General features: G+C 50.3%; 2 protein-coding genes across 3 annotated transcripts in view; both read left to right on the forward strand.

The window, feature by feature from the left end:
- MRPL36 (mitochondrial ribosomal protein L36) overlaps positions 1–24,789 on the forward strand; it is a 1,017,194-nt gene that overhangs the window by 64,739 nt on the left and 927,666 nt on the right. The gene's annotated exons all lie outside the window — the stretch shown is intronic.
- Positions 178–5,976, forward strand: IRX2 (iroquois homeobox 2). Of its 2 annotated transcripts, XM_050795211.1 has the most exons (5): positions 178–691; positions 2,060–2,465; positions 2,795–3,502; positions 4,229–4,304; positions 5,032–5,976. In XM_050795211.1, the coding sequence occupies exons 1-4, from the start codon at positions 443–445 to the stop codon at positions 4,279–4,281; spliced, it is 1,416 nt and encodes a 471-aa protein (XP_050651168.1). In that variant the 5' UTR covers positions 178–442; the 3' UTR covers positions 4,282–4,304; positions 5,032–5,976. The 2 variants fall into 2 exon arrangements, with proteins under 2 accessions (XP_050651168.1, XP_050651167.1); XM_050795210.1 differs by having other exon boundaries at positions 4,229–5,976.

The raw sequence follows: 24,789 nt of genomic DNA on the forward strand, positions 1-24,789 counted from the left end.
CCTCCTCCCTCCCCCGCCTGCCTCCCTTCTCTCTGCCCCTCCCCCGGCCGCGGCCTGGAGGCTGGAGCGGGCGGAGCAGGGGAGGGGCGGGCCCCCGAATATGCAGATGAGCGCGTGATGGACAGCTGCGCGTTCCAATGTCCCTCGGAAACTCGAGCGCTCCTTCCTCAACTCCTCACTCCCGACTCCAGACTCCCCCAAACCCCGACCGCCGGCCTGGCGCGCGGCTGCGCCCACCGGCTCCGCGCTGCCGCCTCCGCCACCGCCACCCCGCCGCCGCCCCGGCCCGCGGGCCGCCCAGGCTAGTGCCCGGGCCGGCCTGCCTACGCCCGCCGTCCGGGTGCCCCGCCGCCGCGCCGCGCCCCGGCCGGGCGTGGATGGAGGGCGCCGCGCGCCCTGCCCGCTGCTCGGCGTGACGCGGGCCCGGCGCCCCGCGCCCACCATGTCCTACCCGCAGGGCTACCTGTACCAGGCGCCCGGCTCGCTGGCGCTCTACTCGTGCCCGGCCTACGGCGCGTCGGCTCTGGCGGCTCCGCGCAGCGAGGAGCTGGCGCGCTCGGCGTCGGGCTCGGCGTTCAGCCCCTACCCCGGCTCGGCGGCCTTCACAGCGCAGGCGGCCACCGGCTTCGGGAGCCCGCTGCAGTACTCGGCCGACGCCGCCGCCGCCGCCGCCGGCTTCCCGTCCTACATGGTAACCGGGAGCGGGCGGGACGCGGGACTCCGGGGCGCCCGCGGAGCGGAGCTAGTGTTCGGCGGGCGGGGGCCGCTGGGAATGTGGCGCGGCCGGCAGCTCAGGAGTCGCCGGCTCGGTTGGCCGCCCCGCAGGCTGAGCTGGGCCCCTGGTGGGGAGGGCAGCGCGGCCGACAGGGAGGTCCCTGAGTCCGGCCGGGACCCGCGCTCCCCCGGCGCGTCTCCTCGGCTCGCCGGCTAATTTTCTCTGAGAGTCTGGGAAGTGCCTCTCCGCCGGGAGCCGGGGTCTGGCGCGGTTTGTCCCTCGTTCCCGCACCGCAGCCTGGGAAGGCGTTGGGAGCGGGTTGTGTGCTCTCCTGCGTTGGCGTGGGGCGCGAGGGTCGGCGTCACTGCGGCCTCTGGGCCGACGGCCAGGCGGTTCGCATTCACTAGCGGGGCTGGGGGCGGCGGGGGCCACCGGGGGTCACCGAGTTGGGCCCGGGAGCCGAGCGTCCAGCTGCGGCTCCTGAGTCCGATCCGAGGCGCCCAGGTTTCGGCCTTAATCTGTCCGGCGGACCATGCTTTCAAAAATCGTGCATGCGGGCGTGTGACCCGCTAAGGGCCGCCTGAGTGCTCCGTGCCCCGAGCGCAGCTCCTGCTCCGGCGACCTGAGGCGGCCCGCGAGTCTCGAGGTTCCTGAGCTGGGCCGGGCCCGGGCCGCAGCGAAGCACGTTACGGGCGATTGAGGCCATTACGGGATTGTCACCACTGCCGTCCCTCGGCGGAATTTCTGGGCAGCGACCGAGTCGCTGGGGCCTTGGCGAAGGCTGCAAATGTCTCGAATTTAAAAGTTAAAGGATGAATTAAAATGCTAATTACGGCGTATTTGAAGAATTCGAAACGGTGACTGGCTTCTGAGTTGCAAATTGGATTTGCCCAGCTTTAGAGCAGTGAATAGTGAATTGGGGGCTCTGGGGTGTTTTTTTAACCATATAAGGGCGGGGAAGAGGGAGTAGGGGGAGGCAGCGGCACTCCAGGCAACGGCAGAAATTTAGATATCAAAGAGCTACCTGTGGGCCTGTGTGCGCGCATGTGCGAGGGTTTGTGTACATCGCCACGCGCAACTCCGAAACACTTGGGGGAAGATGGGTCATTTTAGGAAAGTGAAATAGTTCAAAAATTCGAGAATAAAACTATGGTACTTTTTGTGATCAACAGCTGGTCCCGAATCACACTTCGTTTTTCCTGCTCTTTTGCCGCGGGAAGCGCAGCCCCAGAGCCAGAGACTCACGGGGGAACGGTGGCCGTGGGCGGGCGGAGGGGCAGCATCCTCCGGCTGGTTGCTCGCCGGCTCTCTGCACACTCCACTCACAGGCTCTTGTGGTTCCAGGGCGCACCCTACGACGCGCACACCACCGGCATGACCGGCGCCATCAGCTACCACCCGTATGGCAGCGCGGCCTACCCGTACCAGCTCAACGACCCCGCGTACCGCAAGAACGCCACGCGGGACGCCACGGCCACGCTCAAGGCCTGGCTCAACGAGCACCGCAAGAATCCCTACCCCACCAAGGGCGAGAAGATCATGCTGGCCATCATCACCAAGATGACCCTCACCCAGGTCTCCACCTGGTTCGCCAACGCGCGCCGGCGCCTCAAGAAGGAGAACAAGATGACCTGGGCCCCGAGGAACAAAAGCGAAGATGAGGATGAGGACGAGGGCGACGCGGCCAGAAGCAAGGACGAGAGTCCGGATAAGGCGCAGGAGGGCACGGAGACCTCGGCGGAGGACGAAGGTGAGCGGGCAGCGGCCGGCGCAAGGTCTCGGGGCGCTTTCTTCCCAGGCGGGGCGCAGAGCTAAGGTCGGGAGGACGCTGCCCACCGGACATCCCAGGTCCCGGCCGGAGCCCCAGCCGCCCCGCATGGGTCTGGGGTCTCCGGGATTTGAGCGAGCGATTCCTGGGGCGCTTCCCGGGGAGGTCAGGCTCCCCCTGTCACGTGGCCGGGTGGAGGCGAGGTGAGGGGTCCTGTGGGGAGGGCTCAGTGCCGCAGGACAAGGGGCGGAGGGGGCTCCAGGTGACTGCGCTGTCCCCTGGTGCCACCCACCGTGCCCGCGCCCCCGCAGGGATCAGCCTGCACGTGGACTCGCTCACGGATCACTCGTGCTCGGCTGAGTCGGACGGGGAGAAGCTTCCTTGCCGTGCCGGGGACCCCCTGTGCGAATCGGGCTCTGAGTGCAAGGACAAGTACGACGACCTGGAGGACGACGAGGACGACGACGAGGAGGGCGAGCGGGGCCTGGCACCGCCCAAGCCCGTGACCTCGTCGCCGCTCACCGGCTTGGAGGCGCCGCTGCTGAGCCCCCCGCCCGAGGCCGCGCCCCGCGGTGGCGGCAAGACGCCCCAGGGCAGCCGGACGTCTCCGGGCGCGCCGCCCCCCGCCAGCAAGCCCAAGCTGTGGTCGCTGGCCGAGATCGCCACGTCGGACCTCAAGCAGCCGAGCCTGGGCCCGGGCTGCGGGCCACCTGGGCTGCCCGTAGCCGCCGCGCCGGCCTCATCGGGGGCACCGCCGGGAGGCTCACCCTACCCTGCCTCACCGCTGCTAGGCCGCCCCCTGTACTACACGTCGCCCTTCTACGGCAACTACACAAACTACGGGAACTTGAACGCGGCGCTGCAGGGCCAGGGCCTCCTGCGGTACAACTCCGCGGCCGCGGCCCCCGGCGAGGCCCTGCACACCGCGCCCAAGGCGGCCAGCGACGCGGGCAAGGCGGGTGCGCACCCGCTCGAGTCCCACTACCGGCCCCCCGGCGGCAGCTACGAGCCCAAGAAAGGTAGGCAGCCCGCGACCGGGGGCGCCCAGGAGGGGAGGGAGAGCCAGCCCCGGGGAGGCGGAGCGCTCGGGAGACCCGGGGGAGGGTCCGGGAAGAAGATCCAGAGGGCCGCTCCTGGGACCCAGAATTAACAGAGTGAGGGCGGAGGGCGAGATGGAAGCCAAAGAAGGTGTGGCCCTCTTTTTAGACTTGCCCTGTTATTATTTATTTTTACTTAATTTACTGTTATTTTGACTATTATTATCTTGGCTGTCTTAGTTTCGGCAAACCCAGATTGCCACGAAATTCCAATTACAGCGTGTCCCCCTAATGAGCCTGGGTGTGTTTCGGTGTCTTGTTGGTTAAGGAGTCAGAGTTGAATCTGCTTTTCTGCCGTTGGCTAGAAGCAAACGGAAAGTTCCAGTTACTCTCAGAGGCGTTTGTATTCAAAAGAGAAAATCCGCTTTTTTCCGCTTTTTGTTGTTGTTGTTCTGAAAGAAAACCGTTTTTCCCCCTGTTCTATATTGCCTCTGTTGCTCCTGAGTCAGGCTACCCGACGGAGAAGCTCAAGGGGGAAAGTTAAGAACTAGGGAACATCACCAAAAGTCGTCTCAGCTAGCGGCCCTGAAGACAGTCGGTTTCCCAAACTGCTGTTTGCCTGGGAGTGGAGGATGGTGGGTGCACGGTGGTCTGCGCAGTCAGCAGGCTGTGGGGTCGGTTCTGACTAACTGCCCACTCCCCTGACAGATGCCAGCGAGGGCTGCACCGTGGTTGGCGGGGGCGTCCAGCCCTACCTATAGAAGGGCCGAGCACAGCAATGCAAGTAAGTGGGCACCCTGGTGCTTCCCAGACCCTCTGGAGCCTCCCAGCACCAGCTTGCTTAATGTGTTTTTCTTGCTTCTGGTCATGGGGTTAGAAGACAGAGCATTTCAATCTTGTCCAGTCTTTTCTTTCCTTAAGGGGGAAACTATCTTTTCTGTTTTATAGATTCCCTCTTTTTGGCACAAGTTCTATCACTCCTTTACCTAGGGAAAGAAAATATATATATGTGTGTGTATGTGTGTGTAATATATATATGTGTATATATAGAGTACATGTATATATATATTACACACTACTGTTGTTTTCTTTTGAAACAATAGATTATTACAATCTGGGCATTCGTTTGCAATTTAGAGCCATTTTTACTATGCTAGACACATAATACACACATGCTTTGATGAGCTTGGGCTACCAAAACTCGGAGTAGCAAAAACCTTTATAGATGATGTTTGCAAAATAAGACTGAAGAGACACAAGGCGTCCTAGTCTTTTATCAGCCCTTCCCAACCTCCCCTCCACCCATATCCAAGTGGACAGGACTCTGACATTCTCCCGGGGCGCACAACAGTATCTGAAAAAATTTGTTGCTTTGCAATGAGTCAGAATTACTAAGTATAGATCTTGAAGATAAGAAAGAGGTAGAACCACTTCAGATCAACTCGTTTTTTTAATGGTGTTGGTGTGGAACTGAAAGATTGGGGATGATTTGGTTTTTCCTTGGTCCACAGGTAGGTGTCACAATTGCTTTGGAAAAAAAAAAAAAAAAAAAAAAAAAAAAAAAAGTCAGGAGGCCATTCTCTCTTCCCAAGCTCATAAATTTACAGATACAACAAACAGATGTCTAAATCCAGACCACATCTTGTGCCACTGTAAAAGAGAAGGATCCACACAGCACTGTCAACCCACAGACTCTAACAATTGGAACAGACTATTGTTGGACATACGTGAATTTGTTGGCATAGTATAGTTTCCCCTATGTATGTGTGACTTTTGAAAACAATCTGTTTTTCTCAGGATATCTTGAATTGATCACTTCATTGCCACGGTATATATTCTATAGGTGTGATAGGATTTACTGTAAAGTTTATTTGTAAAAGATGTACACAGTAGAAATAAAACGTGATTGAAGAACTTGAGTACTTCAGAAGTGGAAACAAATTTGATATTTATTTTTATAATGATATAAAGCTTCTAGTAATTTATGCAAGTTGTATTGCAATGGAATCTAAACTTTTTGTAAATAAATTCTGCCTGGTTTTTATTTGAACATTGCTGGTTATACAATCTTTGTTGGTTGTTTAACACGAATTCTTTACTAATTTATATCTTAAATTGTAAATAAAAACAGACTAGTCTACAATAATATGGTGTTTGGGGCTTATTTTTCCTAGAAGAATGATTTGGGGTGGAGCTCTAGTGATAACCTCCAGGTGATCTGACCTCACCTTTTTAATGAAAAGCTGTGTGAAATAAACTCTCCTTTCCTGATCATTTAAAAAAAAAAATCAGATGGAAGAGAAGTATACAATCGGGAGAAACATGTGCTCTAGATGATTTCTATGTATGTATTGCAAAAAAAAAAAAAAAAAAAAGATTTTTGTGCCCTGAGTATGCTAATTACTTGTTAGTGTAAATTTTTAAAACTTGGCAAAATAAAATGATCTGACACCCTATGCATTTTATATTTATTTCTGATGCTGGCTTCTTGAACCTCCTTAGTAAACCAAACTGGAGAATAATATTGATAATGGAGAGTTACACCCCCCCCCACCAATAAATTACTGATAGAAATAATTGTTTTTTTAAAGCCTGAATTATCCAAATTGGCCTAATTATTCAAATTTATGGAAGGATTTCTTAATTCTCCTTTTCCTATAATGCACATTAAACCTAGGGTGAGGATCTGGGGGAGGGACTTACTTTCCTTTCAGTGGCTCTTACGCTTACCCTGGGGGAAGAGAAACCTTTAAACAACCTTAGACTACTGCCTCTTTATTGTGTTACTCACTTTCTAATTATAGGACAAGTCTAAAATTTGTAGTCAAGTAACATATCCCCTTTGATTAGTATCATAAAAGTAGCAAGCCTGTCACTTTAATTTTCAGCAAAATTATATGGATATCCATATAATATAATTTCAGAGAAGAAATGAACAATCATTTATTTCCTCTCAAGATAAATTGAGTGAATATAACTTACGGTTATAAAACAAGAATAATAGCTTCTTAGATTGCCCTTTAATCAATCATACACTTATTTTTCAAGAGGTTCATCTATTTTATTCCATGATTAATAATGTTGCAGCATGAGAGCATTATTGGATCCCAGCGGGGGAGGTCTGGGATGCTTTTAGCTGCTTTGGAATGGTCAGTTGGGGTTCATTATGGGCTGATATTGAACAATTTATAAAATCTTGTCTAAACATCTGCCAGCTCCAATAGGCCAATGTGTCTGAGGATGGGAAATTGCTGGACCAGTTGATATTGACAAACGGATCTCTCTCTAGTGGCTTTTTTTGCCATAGAAATTAGTGGCCTCTTGCTGGGGTCTTGTTAGAAAGGGTATTTGAAAGTAATCTTAGATACTTGAGGCCAAGCCAGGGGACTGTTAACTGGACACAGAGTCATACTGATGGGGAGGAGTGATTGGTTTGACTGTGGAGAAGCGGGGCAGAACCAGGTTTTTGTTTTCTGTTATTTCTTATGCATTTTGTTGGTTTTAAATACTTAAGTATTTGGAGGTCAGACATAAAGTAAATCTCTGGGGTGGAGAACTATTTTTCTGTCTTCTCTGCCTCTCCTAGTAATAGATATGAACATGTTTGGAGCTGAGCTATCTACTGGTGGGAGGAAAGATTTTCCACTAGGGAAGCGTTGCCACTCTGTGGCAGTGTATCTGGAAACAAACAAATCTGAGGTCTGGAGAGGTAAAAGGGGGATTGAGTATGTTTGCTTGTTTTGGTTTTAGAAATAAAACCTTCGTAGACCTTTCATAGAGATAATGATTTTCCCTTTCAGGAAGCATTTCAGATTGTAGTCTGAAGGTCTTACGTAGTTTACTTTTATTAATATTACCCATATTTCCTAAATTAGCAGGAAATAAATTGCCCATGGCCGCAATGTCTCTGCTCTATGTACTGTTATAACTAGAGTAATTGGAAGACTTCTGTGGAAAGTATGAAAGTTAACAATATTTAACAAAATAAACACGGAAAGATCATGCACTCTAATGAAGATACAACATTTAAGGCAGTACATTTCTTAAGTGTGGGAGTGGAGAAGCCAAGCCAAAATTAACCTTTGTGCTTATGTTCAGGCATTGGAGCAGGGGTAAAAGCCGCCTCGCTTTGGAACAAGGAAGATTGTTTTACCTGAACATGCGATCCCTTTTCCCTTTCACACACACACACACACACACACACACACACACACACACACACACACACGACTCCATTCTCTGGGAGGACATGCACATTTCAATTGGTGAAAACTCAAAGCAGCTCAGGAGATTAGCTAAGGCTAAGGAAGCTTCTTTGATGTTTATATGCCCAACAAATTATTAAAGATTTCCATAACTTACCCACTCTGTCTCCTGACCTGAATTTCCTTCTAGAGAACTTGATTTCTAAAATATACACTAAGAACATAAAACCTGCAGGTGTTTAGACGGATCTTTTTAAAGAAATGTAGAGTGATTTATGAATTCCTCTCTATGCTGGTCATTGGGAAAGATGAATGAGGAAGGAAGGAGAGAGAAAGAGAGAGGTATCTTTCACTGGAGAGGGAAGCTAATGGGGTCTGAATTTTATTTTTGCTTTAAAAATTTCATAGTCAGAAATTACCTAGCCCTCCAAGATACACGTTGGCTGTTGTTGACTGAGGCCGGGGAGACGCCGGCAAAACGGGGCAACCGGGAGCAGATGGGCTTTGGGGCGGGAGCCTTGGCTTTGCTGCGGGTGCAGGCCTGGGCGCGCTCCCGGCTCCGCGGCCCGGCGCCCGCGTGGTGGATCCGCTACAGCCCCCTTCTGCTCTCCGCGGCCCAGGGTTTCCTTAGAGCTGATTTATCGGAATTCGCGCTTTAATCTCAGGTGGGCCCCGGGGGCCGGGCGCTGCCGAGAGCACCGGGGCGCTTGCCCGGCGGCCGGCGCGGGCGCTGCCTCCCGCGCCCGTCAAATGTCAACATTTGTTCCCAATAAAAGAGTTATTGTTTCTGCAAAGCTGCCCAGCAACTGCCTTTGAAACTTGAAAAGAACTTCATCCACCTTTGTCTGATGCGAGGAAGGAGGGGCAGGGATCGGAGAAAGAGGAAGGGGGCTGGGTACTGGGGGCCTACGGGGGCAGCCTTGGGCCTGGGCTCAGGGTAGCCCGCCAGGGGTGCGCCTCCCCAGAACCCCATCGCCGGGCCACCGCGGATCTCATTCTGGAGATGGGAGAGTGGCGGGGGAGGGCTCGGGGTTCCCTCGAGGCTCTCTTTAACTTACGTGTTTATTAGATCTCTGCGGACTCTGGGAGGCGCGAACCACTGCGAAGAAACACAGAGATGAAATAGCCACCTCCGAAGCCCGTGCGTTTTCGGATCATTTACAATTGCATTTAAATACTTATCGAGGCAGCTAAAAGTAAAGTGGACCCTTTGTTTTTTTTAGCTACGCAGTAAATGTACATCCTAAACTAGCACTGTTACAGCCCAATTAAACAGACATCAATTTAGAAAAAATTATTCCAAACCAATTTGTGGTCCCCTCAGAGGCATTTTCAAAGTTCAATAACACTCTGAACCGAATTATGAGAAAGTTTCATCCAAGTAACAGTAACCAATAATTATCACTATATAATTTTTATTTAGTTGCCCAGTGCCTGGAGAATCCCAAGGAAAATATTCATTTAGATTCAAAATTAAAATATAAATCGATCTGTTAAATATGTGTTTTAAACTGCTTTTACAAAAATAACATTTTAACTATTTTTTTGAAAGCGTTAACCCAAGAGGCTATCTTGGGAACAGCACACAACCGTCTGTGCTATGTGGTTATTATCATTAACATCATTTGAATTTCTACAAATCGCAAGGGGAACATGTCCCTTTGATGTATTTTCAAACCTTTATGCAAGTGACAAATCCCTACAGATATTTTAAAGGCTAATTATAAGGAGAAGTAATCTATGACAATATAATTTTCCAGTTGCTGAAAATTACTTTCTATTGGCCATAATGAAAGCACTCACTAGCCCTCCCCTTTGCTTGGGCTGGGAGGCTATGAATCTGGTTTTCAACAATATGCACTTGGACCTCAACCATTGATGGGTGGAAGAGAAAGCACTTTGAGCCCCAGTTTTAGGAAGGGGACACCCTACTTGTATGCGGCAGCCTCTCCCTTCAACTGCATCCCTGGAAACAGATGGATTTGGCCTCAACCGGCACCTCTGTCCCCTCCACCCTTAGAATAGAGAATAGTCTTGTGTTTCCTACTGTGAAGGCAGAGTGTTCTCTCTCTTTCTAAGAAATATAATAATTGAAGACACAATTTAGGAGGACTATATTGCTAATACAAGGAAAAAAGGAAGTATCTGTTGTTTGTATTTGCGCAATCCAAGAGAAAAGGAAAGAGGAAGAATGTTTTTTTGTTTGTTTAACTCTGGCCCCGTGATAATAAAGAAAAGTATTTTTAAAAGGTGTTCTAATGTCACTTTGTTCTATATGGAGCTGAAAATAAATGAAATCTAATATTCTTTAAGAATTGACTGTGAGGTTTGGGGCTGCCTCCAGTACAGACTCCATATTCACAGAAAATACCCAGAGGGAAGAAACAAAACACAATCCTACACAAGCACTGGCATTTTTGTGGGGAGATAAATTGACAATTTATTGCGTGTGACTCCTGATCAATTATTAATCGTTAGTGTCAACAACACGGTTATAATTACCTTGGGTTATTTTAGGGAATTTTTTTTTTTCATTTCTCTGATCTGGTAATTAGTTAATGCTCTTGAGTAATAAATTCAAAGAAGAGCTCATAAGACTAAAGACTCACCTAAACCTCCCTTAAAGGAAAAATACATTCACCCAGTGGTTCTCAGAAATTCCCTTCTTGCCTCCATTCTAACAGTGGGCTTTTTTTTCCCCCCTGCTATAAATAATGATTCCAGAGGAAAAGGGGAAAATGACAAACAAATAGAGCACAGCTGGAATTAATAAGGCTGATCAAAGTTAGTGGGACTGAGACTGCTGGCAGCAGCCACAGGTCTGAGGCCCATAAAGGTGCCAGGAGTTCTTGCCTCTTCCCTCTAAGATCAAGAAAAAGGGCAAATCGAACGGTTTAACCCTTGACATCTTCTTACTGGGGAAAGGTGGGCTTCGGGGAGGACCTTGTTTTTAGGCCTTACTCATAGCTGCGTTGCGGTCCGGCTCGGCCTGAGACCAGGAAGGGCGCTGCGTGTTCGCCCAGTGCGGGTACGGGTCCCGCGTGCACCCGGCTCTGCACCCAGCAAGGTGGGGCAGGACGCGGGTCCTCCTGGACCCTGAAAGGTTAGGAGGTGAATGACCAGATTAGGTGGGGTCAAGGCAGCGTCCTGGGGAGTCCGGGTCTGCCCGCCTGGTGCTCAGTAAGCTCGGAGGGGGCGAGGAGGTCTCAGCTCCGAGACAGGCTCCTCAGTGCGCTCAAGGGGGACGGTGCACTGTCGCCGCCGTCGCCCTCCCCAGTGCTAGAAACCCTGGGCGGAAGGTGCGGGAGCTGGAGGCGCTGGCCCGGCTGCCTGCCTGGTGCCCTGCCCGCGTTCTTCCCGGGGTTCCAGATCACTTTCCACCTGGCCCACGTCCTTCCCCGCACGCGCGCTCCCGGGGGAGTCTTGCGGGGCAGAAGCTGGCTCAAGCCCTTAAACGACCACCCAGGGTTGGTTCCCGGCCCACGTGTTTTGCCTGAGCAGCTGCAATCATTTCTTCAGGGAACTGGGTTGCTCCCGGCTCTCCAGCCCCGGGACTGTCCGATTTGGGAAGGGCTCCTTCACCTCCAGTCCTATTTCTACCCTGCTGCCTCCCTAAGTGGCGCTGCCTCTGAGTGTCTGCTTAGTTGGTCACACCGAGGCCCTAAAAGGCAACCACCAAGACCAGGCGGGAGAATCGAATAGTCGCCGGTCAGGGAAGCTTGGAGACGGGGTGAGCCGCCTCCTGGCCTCCACCCCGGCGTGACCGCCCGCCTTCTGCAGCCCCAGGGTGCTGACTGGGAGCTCTGGGCCGAGGCTCACCTGGAAAACGAGGTAGAGACGGCCAAGGAGGCCGCAGACCGAGACCCTGAAGTCAACCCGACGGGCAGGACGTCCCCCACGCCACGACTGCCCCGGCGGCCCCAGATGCGGTCGCCTGTTCATGAGTTTTCGACGCCGCTTTTGGGACCCCGTGCCCTGGAGGGGAAACCCAGTCGGGCCCTTCGAAGCCTCCTTAGAGGGGAATGCAGCTAGGCTTCCGGGGACGCGCGGCCACCAACCGGACAGCAAGAACCCGCGAGGACCCTCCAGCTCCCACTGGAGGCCCAGCTCCTGGCACCCCCAGCTCTGGTCCCGGGCTTCAGCCCCCTTTCTGGCCCCACCCCATACTCCGCGCCTGAAGCCGCAGCAGAACCCATCGGGTTCCTCCAGCCCTGACCCCGACCTCCGCCTACGTCCTGCCTCCCAGTCCCCCTGCTCCCGCTCGCGTGGTGGTCGGGACCCCTCCGTGGCTGGCCCCAGGTGTTCGCCTCGCCCCCTTGCCCTCAGCCTCAGGCCAGCAGCCCGGGACTCTGAGGACCGCGCGCAGGGTGAACAAAGCAGCGCCGCAGAGCGCCGGGAAACCGAAAGCGCCTGGTCCGGGTTCAGGACGATCGCGGGGCCTGGCGGCGAGGGCCGCGGGGCTCAGGGTCTCCGGGACCAGGGGAGGTGCGGAGCGCCCGGGTTCCCGCCGCAGCCAGCCTTCGCCTCCTCCCCAGTCCCTCCGGTCTCTTCTGTTTCGGGTCCTGCCTGCACACCGTGTTTCTGCTGCGCTAGGCAGCAGAGCTCCACAGCCCGAGGCCGGCCTGCCCAGCGCTTTTCCACCGCTCCGGCGGCAGCGTTCGGTCGGCTCGAGCTGTGTAGCCCGGATCTGTGACCCAAGCGCCCGGGCCCGCAGCGGACTCCGACGGGACCCCAGGCCGTATCACCGGCCCCGCCGCCGCCCCCGGGGCCCGCACTGAGAACGACGTACGCGGCCGCCTTGCAGGCGACACCCCTGGGGACGCCCCTTGGGCACACGGAGGAAGGGTCGGAGGGCTCCGGGCGGGTTGCCGCGGCGTCTGCACCGCTCCCCGCGGGTCACTGGTCTGGGAAGTTTGTTCTCTTCTTCTGGGAGTTTATGCGACAGGCCGGATTTTACAGGCCCAATAAAGCGCGTTGAGCCCCCTCGAAGCGCTCGGCCCACCAGAACCCGCTGGAGGGCTTCCTGGAGGTGGTGATGGATCCAAGGGGACACAGCGGAGTCAGCGGCCGAGATGGAGGCGACGGAGAGTGCGTCTGGTCGCCTGAGTCCCATCCCACAATAGGCCTACCCGGTAGCCTGGGGTGTCAGAGGAGGGTCTCCAGCCACAGCCATTACCCCGCTCCTTCCTCTCCCGGGCCTGGGCGTCCAGGCCCATGGGCTTCACCCTCCGCGACCTCTGGCGGCCTCGACAGGGGGTTTTGGGAGCCGGTAGTTCAGGCGGAGGGTCTCAGGAGCCACACATCTGGCCTCCCGCAGGTGGGGAGACGGCCCCGGAGGCACAGGAGGAGGGAGACCCGAGCGTGAGGCTGGGGTGGTGAGAGTCAGATGGGGAAGGGTGTGAGCTTTGTAACCTCTGGGGTCCAGGGCGCTGTGATGAGCCCCATCCTTTCTGCCATTGAACTCTCGGGGTCACTGCACAGCTCAGATGGAGAGAGGGTGGAGGCTTCCCTGGGAACCGCCCACTGAGGCCGGAAGGCCAGGGGACCAAGGAGGCGGCCTGGAGGACAACTTGGCCCAAGCGGGGAACAGGGGGACGGATCAGCCTCCTTGGTACCCAAAGATGACGTTCGTTTATTTAAATAGGAGGCCATGGCCCGTCCAGGTTTATTCTCCCTGGCTCTCAAGCAATGGAAAAACAATTTGTTTTATAATGCTAATGTAATACTCAACTCCTCAAATAAAAGTGCCCTTCATGATAATGGGCCCAGATATAAACAGAAGTGGCTGAGGGGCCCAACCTGCTTCTTCCAGACAGGCCTGTGACTGGGAGGGGCCTGAGCCCAAGCTCAGAGGAGAGAGACAGTTTGTTTAAAATTTCTATGGAGCTGGACTGTTTTATAAAGGAAGGGGCTGAGTTAAGGCAAGCTTTGAAAGAAGATAAATAGACTTTACAGGAGCTAGACCCTCAAATGAGTTATATTTTAAACAATTTACTGACTTTATGATCTTTAAGCAGAAGCAAATAATACATTCAGGTGCACAACCGATGCACCCCAACTTTTCAGTGCAAACAAGGCCAGGAGGAGTGGGAGGAGGCCTAGCAGCAGGCAGGACAGGTGGGCTGTGGGCTGCAGGGGGTGGGCAGGGGGACATCCCCAGGCCAGGGGTTCCCTTAACCTGGCTGTTACTTTGAAGTCAGGAACAGCCCCTGGTGAAAAACTTCTCTGGTGGATGAAGATCAGTGATGGCCCTAAATCGTCTCAGTGTTCTGAAGCCTAGGAAAGCTGTTGTTCTGGCACCAGGGCCACTTCCTACAAGAACTGGCAGCCTCAGGTGGAATGTTTGGGGGCAGGTACTGGTTACTATGGGTGGACGTGAGATGGAGTAGGATGGGTGACCACGCAGGCATGGTCCACAGCCCTGTCTTTGGACAGTTGCCCTACAGGACAGGCGGGAGATGGGGCTGGGGAAGTGGGTGCTCACCATCGACTCCTATGGTCTTGGTGGGGACAACACTTGAGACCTGCTAGTGTGGCTCATCCGAGTGGCCCAAATGACTCCCCCTGAAAGCCCATCTCCTCCAGTGTGCCACTTTGTCCCACGTAGCTGGCTCTGCAGAGGGCTCCTTGTTACTTAGATGAAGTCAAAGAAGGCCAGCGGGCACAGAAACGTGTCCAGGGTCTGCCTGTCTCTGCCCTCTGTCCTTGCCAGTCCTGTCACTTCTCTGAACCTCTGAACACTGAGCTCTTTCCTTTCTCAGCTGGCCTGAACAGACTGATCCCTCTGCCTGCAAGATTCTTCTAACTCAGCTGGAGAACAGCTGGTCAATAACGCAGGTATTTTTCTGCGTTCACTTGTCACCTGCTGCTCATGGGGATGTTAAAGTGACCAGGAACCATACTTGAGGCTTTTCGTGAGTGAATGGAGCTACTTCCAGTGTCAGGTTTTGGGGTTCCACAGGCATGAGCAGGCCGTGGGTCAGGCTGATTCCGGCATGGCTGTGGTCTGCCCACTTCCACAGACCACCACTGTATGGTGTCCATCTGTCCCCCAGGGATGGCCGCAGTAGGGACCAGGACAAGAGGACAAATGAGGCCCTGTGTGTCTGAACACTGACCACTTGTAAGTCAGCTGCTAGATACCATATGTTTATATACAACATGCTTATCCTCCTGCCTTGGAAAATACGTTTTCAAATGAGAAAAATCACAAAATATGTACAAAGCACGATTTGCATGGAAGTCATCAGCATATCAAAGAGGACTAGATTTCATGATTCTTATGCACGTCTGGCATTCTATTCTGAGGGGGTAGTAATGTTAGGATTTGTAAAAAAAAAAAGACAGAATAATTCATAAATTACATATTTATCCTATCAAATATTTTGCCTTTGAAAAAAATAGGATCACTCCATATCCTGTAGCAATCAAGATTTTCACATAATTTGTGTGTTGATGATAGTGGTTCAAAAATTAAAAAGTGACCCTTCTCAAAGTGTACATTTAAATATATCTTCATCAAAAATTGATAGTAAATCAAATGTAAGAAATAAAAACAACTAAATTATTTGTGGTTTTCCAAAAAATGTTTTTCTTCTAGCATATTCAAAGTTTTCTGTTAAAATTTAAAGACACAAGGCACACTATAACTTATTCATAAAAAGTTTTCAATAAAAAGTTTAATTATTTTTATAATTATTTTATATATTTTTATAATGAAGTTGAATTGTTTTAATTCTAAAACCCTGAGATGAAAGAGGTCTCAGAAATCATAGCAGAAGGGGACAGAGTAATGGGAAGGGCATACATTTGGGAGATCCCAGGTGTGAATTCAGGGCTAGAGTGCTTCACCAGGACCCAGTGGAGGGCAAGGTTGCAGACATCCCTGCTGAACCTCATTCTCCCACCTGCACACATCACCCACCCGAGGGCTGTTGGGAGGAGTAAATGCCAAGGTGTGACACAGGGGCTTGGGGGAAGACTGGAATGTTGGTTTCAGCTACACTAGAGGTTAGGAACCCATGGTGTGGGCTGAGAGAGTGAGAAGGTCAGTTCAGATGGGAGGAGGCCAAGGAGCATGGCAAAACCTCAGAGCTGCCCCACAGGGAAAATGGCGGCGTGGAGAAGGGTACGGAGTGGAAATTTTTTTCTTCCTTGAGGTTAATAGTTCCAATTTCTACTTCCTTTCAACCTAGGTGCAGCACAGGTAGACTCAGAGGTACCCTTTGCTACAGTCTGGGCTTCTGAGTTCAAATCTCAGACAATTACCAAGCTCCACTAGTTGCTGGGGAGCATCTTATCAGCAGTTCACCAGGGTCATGGGGCCTGGCATTCAGCTCAATTCTCAGTTTCCTTCTAACTTTACACCCAGGACGCAGACTCTGCTTACATCATATAGAAAATAAGGTATATTAGCATGTGTTTATACATGTTGTATGTTTGATTTTTTTAAAAAATACTTTGTTAGAGAAGTTATGGGTTTAGAGAAAAATGCATAGCAAATGTCGTGTTCCCAGATAACCTGACACTCAGGTTTTCCCGTTATTCACATCTTGCATTAGTGTGGTGCACTTGTTACAATTGATAAACCATTATTGACACATTATGATTAAGTATATCCACGGTTTGTGTTAGGGTTCACTCTTTGTGTTGTACTTTCTATGGGTTTTGATTTTGTATAGCACAAAAACAGATCCTTTCCTAATTTCAGAAGCACACCTTAGATATCTGAGACAAATAAAAAGTACAATAAAAGTACAATGCAATAAAAACAGAAATGATACATAAATATTCAAACATGAACATATAAGTATATGTAAAGTACAGAGTTGCTAAATACAAGACAACCAGTTACATTTAAGTTTTGTTGGTTATCTGAAATTCTAATTTGACTAGGCATTCTTAATTTTCATTTACCAAAATCTAGAAAACTTAATATTGATGAAACATATTGAAAAACACTTGACAAGTGAGGCTTTTCTTTATGCATAGCTTGGAGCTCTGGAGTGCAGTAGGGGGAAGCTGGGTCAGAATTCACATAACTAAGCTCAAACATCCGAACATCTTTCATGGGTGGAGACGAAGGGTTACACAGCCTTCGTTCATCCAGAATCACCCTATGGTAACATACAAAGTAGACAGACCCTGTCTTTCAGCACAGGCATCTCAATATTCATTTCAACATTTCTCTCTTTGCTTGGTGGGCTTCCAAGCCTCCCTGTTCTTTCCTTTCTCTAAGAAAGTCTGTTCTTGAATCATGTACTCTTCTAATGAATAAGTAAATGCTACCGTTTAAACATGATCATTTTAACTCAGCATGGATTTACTGACAGTCAGCTTGTGTGAGTCACTCACCATCCACATTCGGTGCCTTCATGTCTCAAGCAAGGGTCCCTAAGCCTGGCTGGACATTGGGGCCGCTGGGAAGCAGATTGGAGCTCAGTGGGCTTCGAGTGGACCCAGGAATTGGTACTTTTTTTTTCTAAAAGTTGATGAACCAAGGCTGAGAAAATAAGAAATAAAAGCCTCACAGTGAAAATTTAGGCAGCGTTCAGGCAGCCAGGCAAAATGAGGTGGAACTTGGTCCTTCCCAGCATCCTTGGAATGGCCTCTTCCTGCAGCAGGAGAAAGGTCTAGAATGCAATGCCTCACTCACTCTTGAAATGGACTCCAGACTTTTCCATATAACCCTGAGGTCTCCTTGACTTACAAGGATGCAAGATTCATGGTCCAGGGAGAATTGCTAGGTTTTCACTGACCTGAAATAAACACAGCATGTATTTGTGGACTCACTCCAAGCAGCCTCTCCAACGAGAGGATGTTTTTAAGAGTTCACAGATAGAAAAGGTGGGAAACAATTTGATGCAATCAAAGGAACAGCTCTGGGCATGAGGGTTTTCACTGAGATTTGGCACTTGGAGCCACCTGTGCAAGCTACATTCAAATGTGTACATGTTGGATACATTGCTTGTGGCTGATGGATTAGAGTTGCCTTAAAATTCTCACTTGCAGCTCAAGTGTAGCTGGACTCATGAGATGGTAACTTGAGCTTCTGATAATTTCTTGTTGGATTTCATTGTGTTTCTGTGCAATCCAGCTTATGAATCTAAATGCACTAGAAACGAGACCATCAAAACCCACTGCAAACCTACAGGCAAGACAGCTTTCTTAAGGGTCCTCATTGGCTCCAGGGCAACACAGCCACTGCTATCTTGAGTTGTGTATTTAGAACAACTCCTGGATGCCTTTTGCCTATTGTGTGGTCCAGAGCAACACCTCATCCGGCACCCTATCTGCTCACTTCTTGACTGTGGCTACCCTGTATGTCTGTGGAAGACACCAGATTTGTTCAAAAAGGATGCACTGTGCAAGTAGTAATTTATGCTCCAGGTCGAGAGACTTTACAGGAAGAAGAAGAAATAACAGATGTCATAAGTCACCATCTCATATGAGATTGGGCATTTTCTTTTCAGCAGTTTTGATAGGAAAACACACCGCAATTTTTAAAAGGATGCTCATCTGCCCACGGGCCTCATTTTACTCTCTTGTCCTGCCTCTCCCATTCCCTGCTGCTGCTTACCCTCTGCCCTTTACGAATCCTCAACACCAGCCTCCCGCCTCAAAGCCTCCCTTTACCATGCTGCTTCACACCCACCACCAGAATGTCCTCCCAGAGCACAGCACAGCTGCACCCTTGCCAAATCACAGGACTTTTGGGTAAACTGCTACCCTGAAGACTCCAACCCAAGGCTGCTGGAGCGCCCCTGGGAAGCCCCAGTTTTGCCAGTTTCCTTCTGCTCCACTCTCCTCCTTCATCCCTGCTGCGTTTCCAGTGGGTGCATTGCTATCACCTGAAATCACCTCTTCCCTCTGGGGCTTTGCGCAGACTCTAGCTGCATGGGCCCCTGTAGAAAGCCATCTGCTGGAGGCTGTGTAGACAGCCAGGTGCAGGAGGCTGTGTAGACAGTCAGGTGCAGGAGGCTGTGTAGACAGCCAGGTGCAGGAGGCTGTGTAGACAGCCAGGTGCAGGAGGCTGTGTAGAAAGCCATCTGCTGGAGGCTGTGTAGACAGTCAGGTGCAGGAGGCTGTGTAGACAGCCAGGTGCAGGAGGCTGTGTAGAAAGCCATCTGCTGGAGGCTGTGTAGACAGTCAGGTGCAGGAGGCTGTGTAGACAGTCAGGTGCAGGAGGCTGTGTAGACAGCCAGGTGCAGGAGGCTGTGTAGAAAGCCATCTGCTGGAGGCTGTGTAGACAGTCAGGTGCAGGAGGCTTGTGTAGACAGTCAGGTGCAGGAGGCTGTGTAGACAGCCAGGTGAGGAGGCTGTGTAGACAGTCAGGTGCAGGAGGCTTGTGTAGACAGTCAGGTGCAGGAGGCTGTGTAGACAGTCAGGTGTAAGAGGCTGTGTAGACAGTCACAGCAGGTGTTGTGTTGGCTGCAGGGCCTGGATGCAGACAGCTGCCTGCCTCAGAGTCCTTGGGCCTCCTGACTGGAGGAAAGATCTTTGTGTTTGGGCCAGGGAAGCAGCTCATTTGTAAAACAGGGGATTCTCCGGCTGTTTCATACAATCTCAGGACCTCAAAGTCAGGCTCTCAGTGTGCATCCTTTGCTCTCTCTCCTTCACAGGAGACTCGTGTGGCCCTCTTCACATTCTCAGACCCTCTTCCTGTGAATGCTTTTTAGCTCAATCTAAGATGCAAATAATTATAATTTATTTTAAACATGTGCCCTTATTAAGGTACATGTTTAAATGATCCTGAAGTCTTGGAATGCCATAAGCTGATGGAAAGATTTTACAGTGAGAGGCAGAAGTGGATGTGATAGAGAGAAGGAGGAGAGGAAAAGCCGCAGGTGGAGCACCACGCCCTGTCCAGGTCCTACTGGCAGCTCCTTGCGGGTACTTATGGCACCCCATCTCTCCACTGTGCAGGAACATGAGCAAGCTCATGTCTGCTTAACCAAACACGCTTTCAGTAAAACCTGTAGGAAAGCTCTCTATGAGGAGTACAGTCCCCGTTAGGTACAAATACAAAGGGAACCCAAGTTTCTGTAACAAGTTTAAGTGCTCCTTTGCTGAACCTCTGGGCTTTTTTCTGCTGTGGAATAAGTGATGGCCTTTTAGCAATGACGTCAGTGAAGTTCACAATTCTGCTTACAAATACATCAGATATATTATTATCCAAGGTCAAAAACTGCACAGAACTGTGTGTGCACACATGTGTGGATGTATGCACACATGTCTGAATGTGTGCCCATGCAGGTGTCAGCGTGCCTCTGTCTGGGACAGCACACACACACTTCCCCTGCAGGCCTGTATTATCTTCCAGGCCCTCTCAGGACCACCAGCTCAGGAGAGGCAGCATGTAGACATTTCGATAGGGGAGGAAACTCAAAGATGAAAAAGAAACTCATGAAACTGAAAAAACTGGGTTTGTTAACATTAGCTACTATTTGTTTAAATAAATGGCCTTGACGAGAGAAGTTAAAGAGGCAAATGCATGTGAAAGCATCCTCTCTGCCTAATATTTTATTTCTTTAATTAATGACTGGTGACGTCATTTGCACGACAACTCAGTGAATGCTCCTGGTCCTGGAAAAGAAATAAACTACACATGTGTTTACTCTGATTTTCATGGAGATTTTGTTTTCGGGGGTGGTGGGGGCATGGCTGTGTTTGGGAGGTGAGAATGCAGGCAGAGATGAATTGGGATAATTATTATGAAACTCACAAGTGCTTCTGCTCAACAGCTGACCCCAGGCCTCTTTGACTTATTGGTGCAGGAGGAGAAGCCTCCCAGGACCCAGACTGGATGCAATGACAGGCACCAAGGACCCTGGAGAGCTTTCATTCTGCCACAGGGGTTACCCAGTGCTGGGCCCAACCAATTCATCCTCAGGTCACAGTTTATGTGACCCTAAATAGGTCCACTAACTGAAAAACACACGTCTTTCATGGCTAATATCTAGGGCCCATTAATAACAGTGAAATGGGGGAAGCTGGAGATGTCTGGGTGGTGTTGAGCATTTTGGACGAGAACTTGGGTATCTCCTGTGGCCTGCCCTGGGGAAGGGCCTTTGGCTTGAGTTGTTTTACAGCAGATTTTATTCACAGCTGTGGTTGATACAAGCTGTTGTGAGATTAGTTAAGATTTAGTTGTACTTTGTTTACATAACACCTTCAAACACAGCTTCTCATTTATTTATTAGTTTTTGAGATAGAATCTTGCTTTGTGGCCCAGTCTGGAGTGCAGTGGCATGATCATAGCTCACTGCAACCTTGAACTTCTGGGCTTAAAGCAAATCCTCCTGTCTCAGCCTCCTGAGTAGCTTGGACTGCAGGTGCACAACAGCATGCTTGGCTTATTTATTTATTTATTCATTTTTGTAGAAATGGAATCTCGGTATGTTGCCCAGGCTGGTCTTGGCATCAAGTGATCCTCCTGTCTCTGCCTCTCAAAGTACTGGAATGTCAAACATGCGCCACGGTGCCCACCTAGTATCTCATTTAAAGGTCATAAGAATTCCTCAACTCCCTCGGAGTTGATGCTGTTTTGTTCTCAGGATACACAGGAGGCTGCAGAAGCCCTGAGTGGCTTGTGTAAGGATGACAGCTGATTATAACGGCAACTACAGCATTTAGTTAGTGCCTGCTCTGTGTACGTACCCTGAGACATCTCGTCTTCACAACACTCCACAGGACAGGCAAGGAAACTGAGGCTTGTCATTTGCCCAAGTTAATCAAGGTTCAGGCGTTTGCCCTAGATGCTCTTCTGTCGAGGCACAGACTCTAAAGTCCCTGAGGCCCAGGCAGTCTGCACCCAGTTTTATCTCCCGGACTGAGGTCCTCTTGTGCTGTGTGCCCTGGGCAGCCCCCACCCTCTCTGGCCCCTGCTGCCAGCTTTCATTCAGCTTTGGGCAAACGATTCCATGGAGGAAACAGAGGCCATGGCAATGACCAGCAGCCCCAGCTAGCAGCTCTGAATGGTGCCTTTCCCAGACTCCCTCCTCCCTCCAGGGAGTTGCCTTAGTGAGGGCCCCTCAGGACGCTAAAGATTTGTGCAAACATACAGCAAAACACAAAGGCCCTAGGCTCAGCTCTACAAGCAATATGGACTTTCTCTCCACAAATGGAAATGGCAGCGTGTCCTTCCTGATTGAAGTAGAGCTGCTGCTAGCAGAAGTTGTTTTTCTTGAATTATTCCATGTCAAATTCACAAGCAAAAGGGAATCAGTATTTGCAAAAACAAATCACACAACCCCAAACCATTGTCATACGAAAACGTCGTGAAGATGACTGTGGTGCTGAGCTCTCCGTCTTGGCCCCCAGGCGACCCCCTCTGCCGTTCCTCAGGGTGCACACTGCTGTGGGGCCGCGCTGGAAGCCGCCCCTCTGCTCAGCCTGGGCCCCGCACGTGGGCACCAGGAAGCAACTGTAGCTCTTGTTCTTCCTGAGTCTGAAACTAAAATCCAAACCCTGGGTTTCTTTCTGAGATCTTACCTTTTTCAGTTTATAAACCCATGACTATCTATATATCTAATCTATATCTATATCTAATCTATATATGATCTATATCTGTATCTATATTTATAATTTATATCCCTGTCTCACGGAGTTTAAATTTCTGAGAATAAGCAGAAGTCTGAGAGGGAGATGGAACACACAGCTGCAGCTTTTCAAAAACATTTCCTTTAAATTACTCTCTCCTTGTCACCTTCTGGCTGACTCCTTGGCAGGTCAGCGGCAGGCCCTGGATTGGCACTGAACGGAAGCAACAGGCTCAGTACACACGTTCCATCTTCAGCTCTTTCTGTCCTGCTCCTTTCTCTTTTTCTGCCAGGCTTCCTTTGCCTTTAGGTTACACACACGCACACACACACACACACGCACACACTCCTGGAAAAGCCCACAAGTCTCCCCTAATTACATAACCGGCTCAAACCCTCCGATTCATGCCTCGCCGGCACAATCTAATTTTGGCGCAGGGAGTTATATGTGTGTTACTGCACATAGATTAACAACCCTTAAGCAAGACCTATCAAGTTGACCGTGCATTTCAGGAATATTTTAGGATTGTCAATCATCACCAATCAGCAGTTTGGCACATTCTCTCCAACACCAGTTGTGTGGAGAAAATTGCAAGGGTACGTGGTGCTCACCCTCTCCTTTTCATTAAGCAGTCTCTATCGAGTGTATCTGGAGCTCAGGGAGAAATCTGGTTTCAGGAGACACAGGCTTCTAGTTTTTGAAAACAAATACATATTTTAAATTGAGGACAAACTGTAAAGGCATGGCTTGAGGACAGGCAAGCACGTGGTTCCAGGCAGAATGCTGAGAGGGACGTGTGGATTTCCCTATGTACCTCCTGATGTGTGGACCCAGGGTCCAGTCGCAGAGACGCCCCTCCACACAGAGGCAGACACCTCGCTGGCATTCTCTGGGCTCTGCACAGGCTCTGGTGGCAACCAGCTAATCACACAGTGCACCTTCCTACAGCTTTGCCTTTCTTACTGGACCATCAGCACCCAGGAAAGGACTGTCTTTACTCAGCTGTGGCTCCACTCCTGGTACGGTGCCAGGACATGGTGCATTCTGAAGGAATAGTTGTTAGATCCAATATTTCAAAAACTACATTTTAATGTGCATTTATTAAGCACTATGTAACCTGAGAAGATATGGGAAGAACACATGGCACCTGGAGAGACCTCCGACTTCCCTGGTCACCATCGCCTCACAGGTGCAAGGAGAGGACAGTGCGTGATCATTCCCACAGCCACATCCACACAGAAATGCTGGGATTCAGCTCCTTGGTTTGGATCAGGTTGCCAGCCAATGCTACACAAGTTTACAAATATATGATATAGTAATTAGCTTATTACCTGGAATTAAAGTTAGTCTTAATTGTAGACTTTCGTAGCTTCAAATGGAGTATTGTGGTTAAAAAAACCTCAGATTAGTTTCTTTAACGAAGGTTATGTTGAAAATGTTGCACACCAGAAGCACTCAGGGGTCAGGAGATTTTACCACGCTGCTAAGAATTATTAAACATATTATTCAATTCATTGAATATTATTAACTCTATTGTGCTACGTTCAGAATTTTTTATTGGAGGGATAACTTAGAATGGCTCATAAACCTTCTGCAGTGTAAATGGATGTTGTGGATACTGCCCATAAATGTGCTTCCAAACCTAAAAGGAAATTTTAATTAAAGAGTGAAAAACCCCTCCAATAGCGGCCTGCTCATTCGATGGTGGGAAGGAAGGAAGAGATTGACTTGGGCATGACTTTAGAACAGTTGTAAGAAGCCAGCATGAGCTCCATTGGTTTAGGATTTGTTGGTGAAACAGTGAAGACGTAGTGGCAAACTCTTTGCTTTTATTTCAAAGGCGGGCCTGTGAGCACCTGTGTTCCTAAGTGAGGCAGGATGCCAGAATTAATGGGGGTCATGGGCCAAGGGAGGTCACCCAGCAGCCAGGAGCTGCCTCGCGACACTGGGGTGAGCTGCCGGTTGGAGCCGGATGCACGTCTGCCTGTCTCTTCTCCACGTGTTTCAGTCGGTGAGTAGAGGAATGCGACTCCTGACTGCGGAGACTCTTATTCAAATAGTTCCAAATACTTTACGAATAGTAATTCACGAAGGCACTGACAGCCCGGGGAGGCAGGAAAGTAGAATGAAACATTATCCGCATGTTCAAGAGACCGAGTCCCAGCGACAGTGTGATTTCTCTGAGGTCAGGAACGGCTTTTGCAAAGCTGGGGGAGAAACCCCTAACTCTAAACGCTGAGGCTGTTCCCCTAACCACAATCCGTCGATTCATAGAGAGGGCGGCATATACTTCTACTCTGAGCCAAAAGCCCAACTTCTTTTTTTCCTCCTTGAGAAGAATCCTGTTTCAGATTGCAGCATTTTCATGATGCGGTTGTGAAGAAAACAGTCAAACGCGATTAGGATGATGCTTTGCCCTCTCTAAAATGCTAGCTCGTTTGAGCTCTGCTGGAGTTGGAAGGGCTGTGTACATGGACAAGCTTGTTCTGCTGCACTTGGAAGTTATACAATATATTGAAAGAC

The sequence above is a fragment of the Macaca thibetana genome, chromosome 6 (genome assembly GCF_024542745.1).
Source record: "Macaca thibetana thibetana isolate TM-01 chromosome 6, ASM2454274v1, whole genome shotgun sequence".
Lineage (NCBI taxonomy): Eukaryota > Metazoa > Chordata > Mammalia > Primates > Cercopithecidae > Macaca > Macaca thibetana.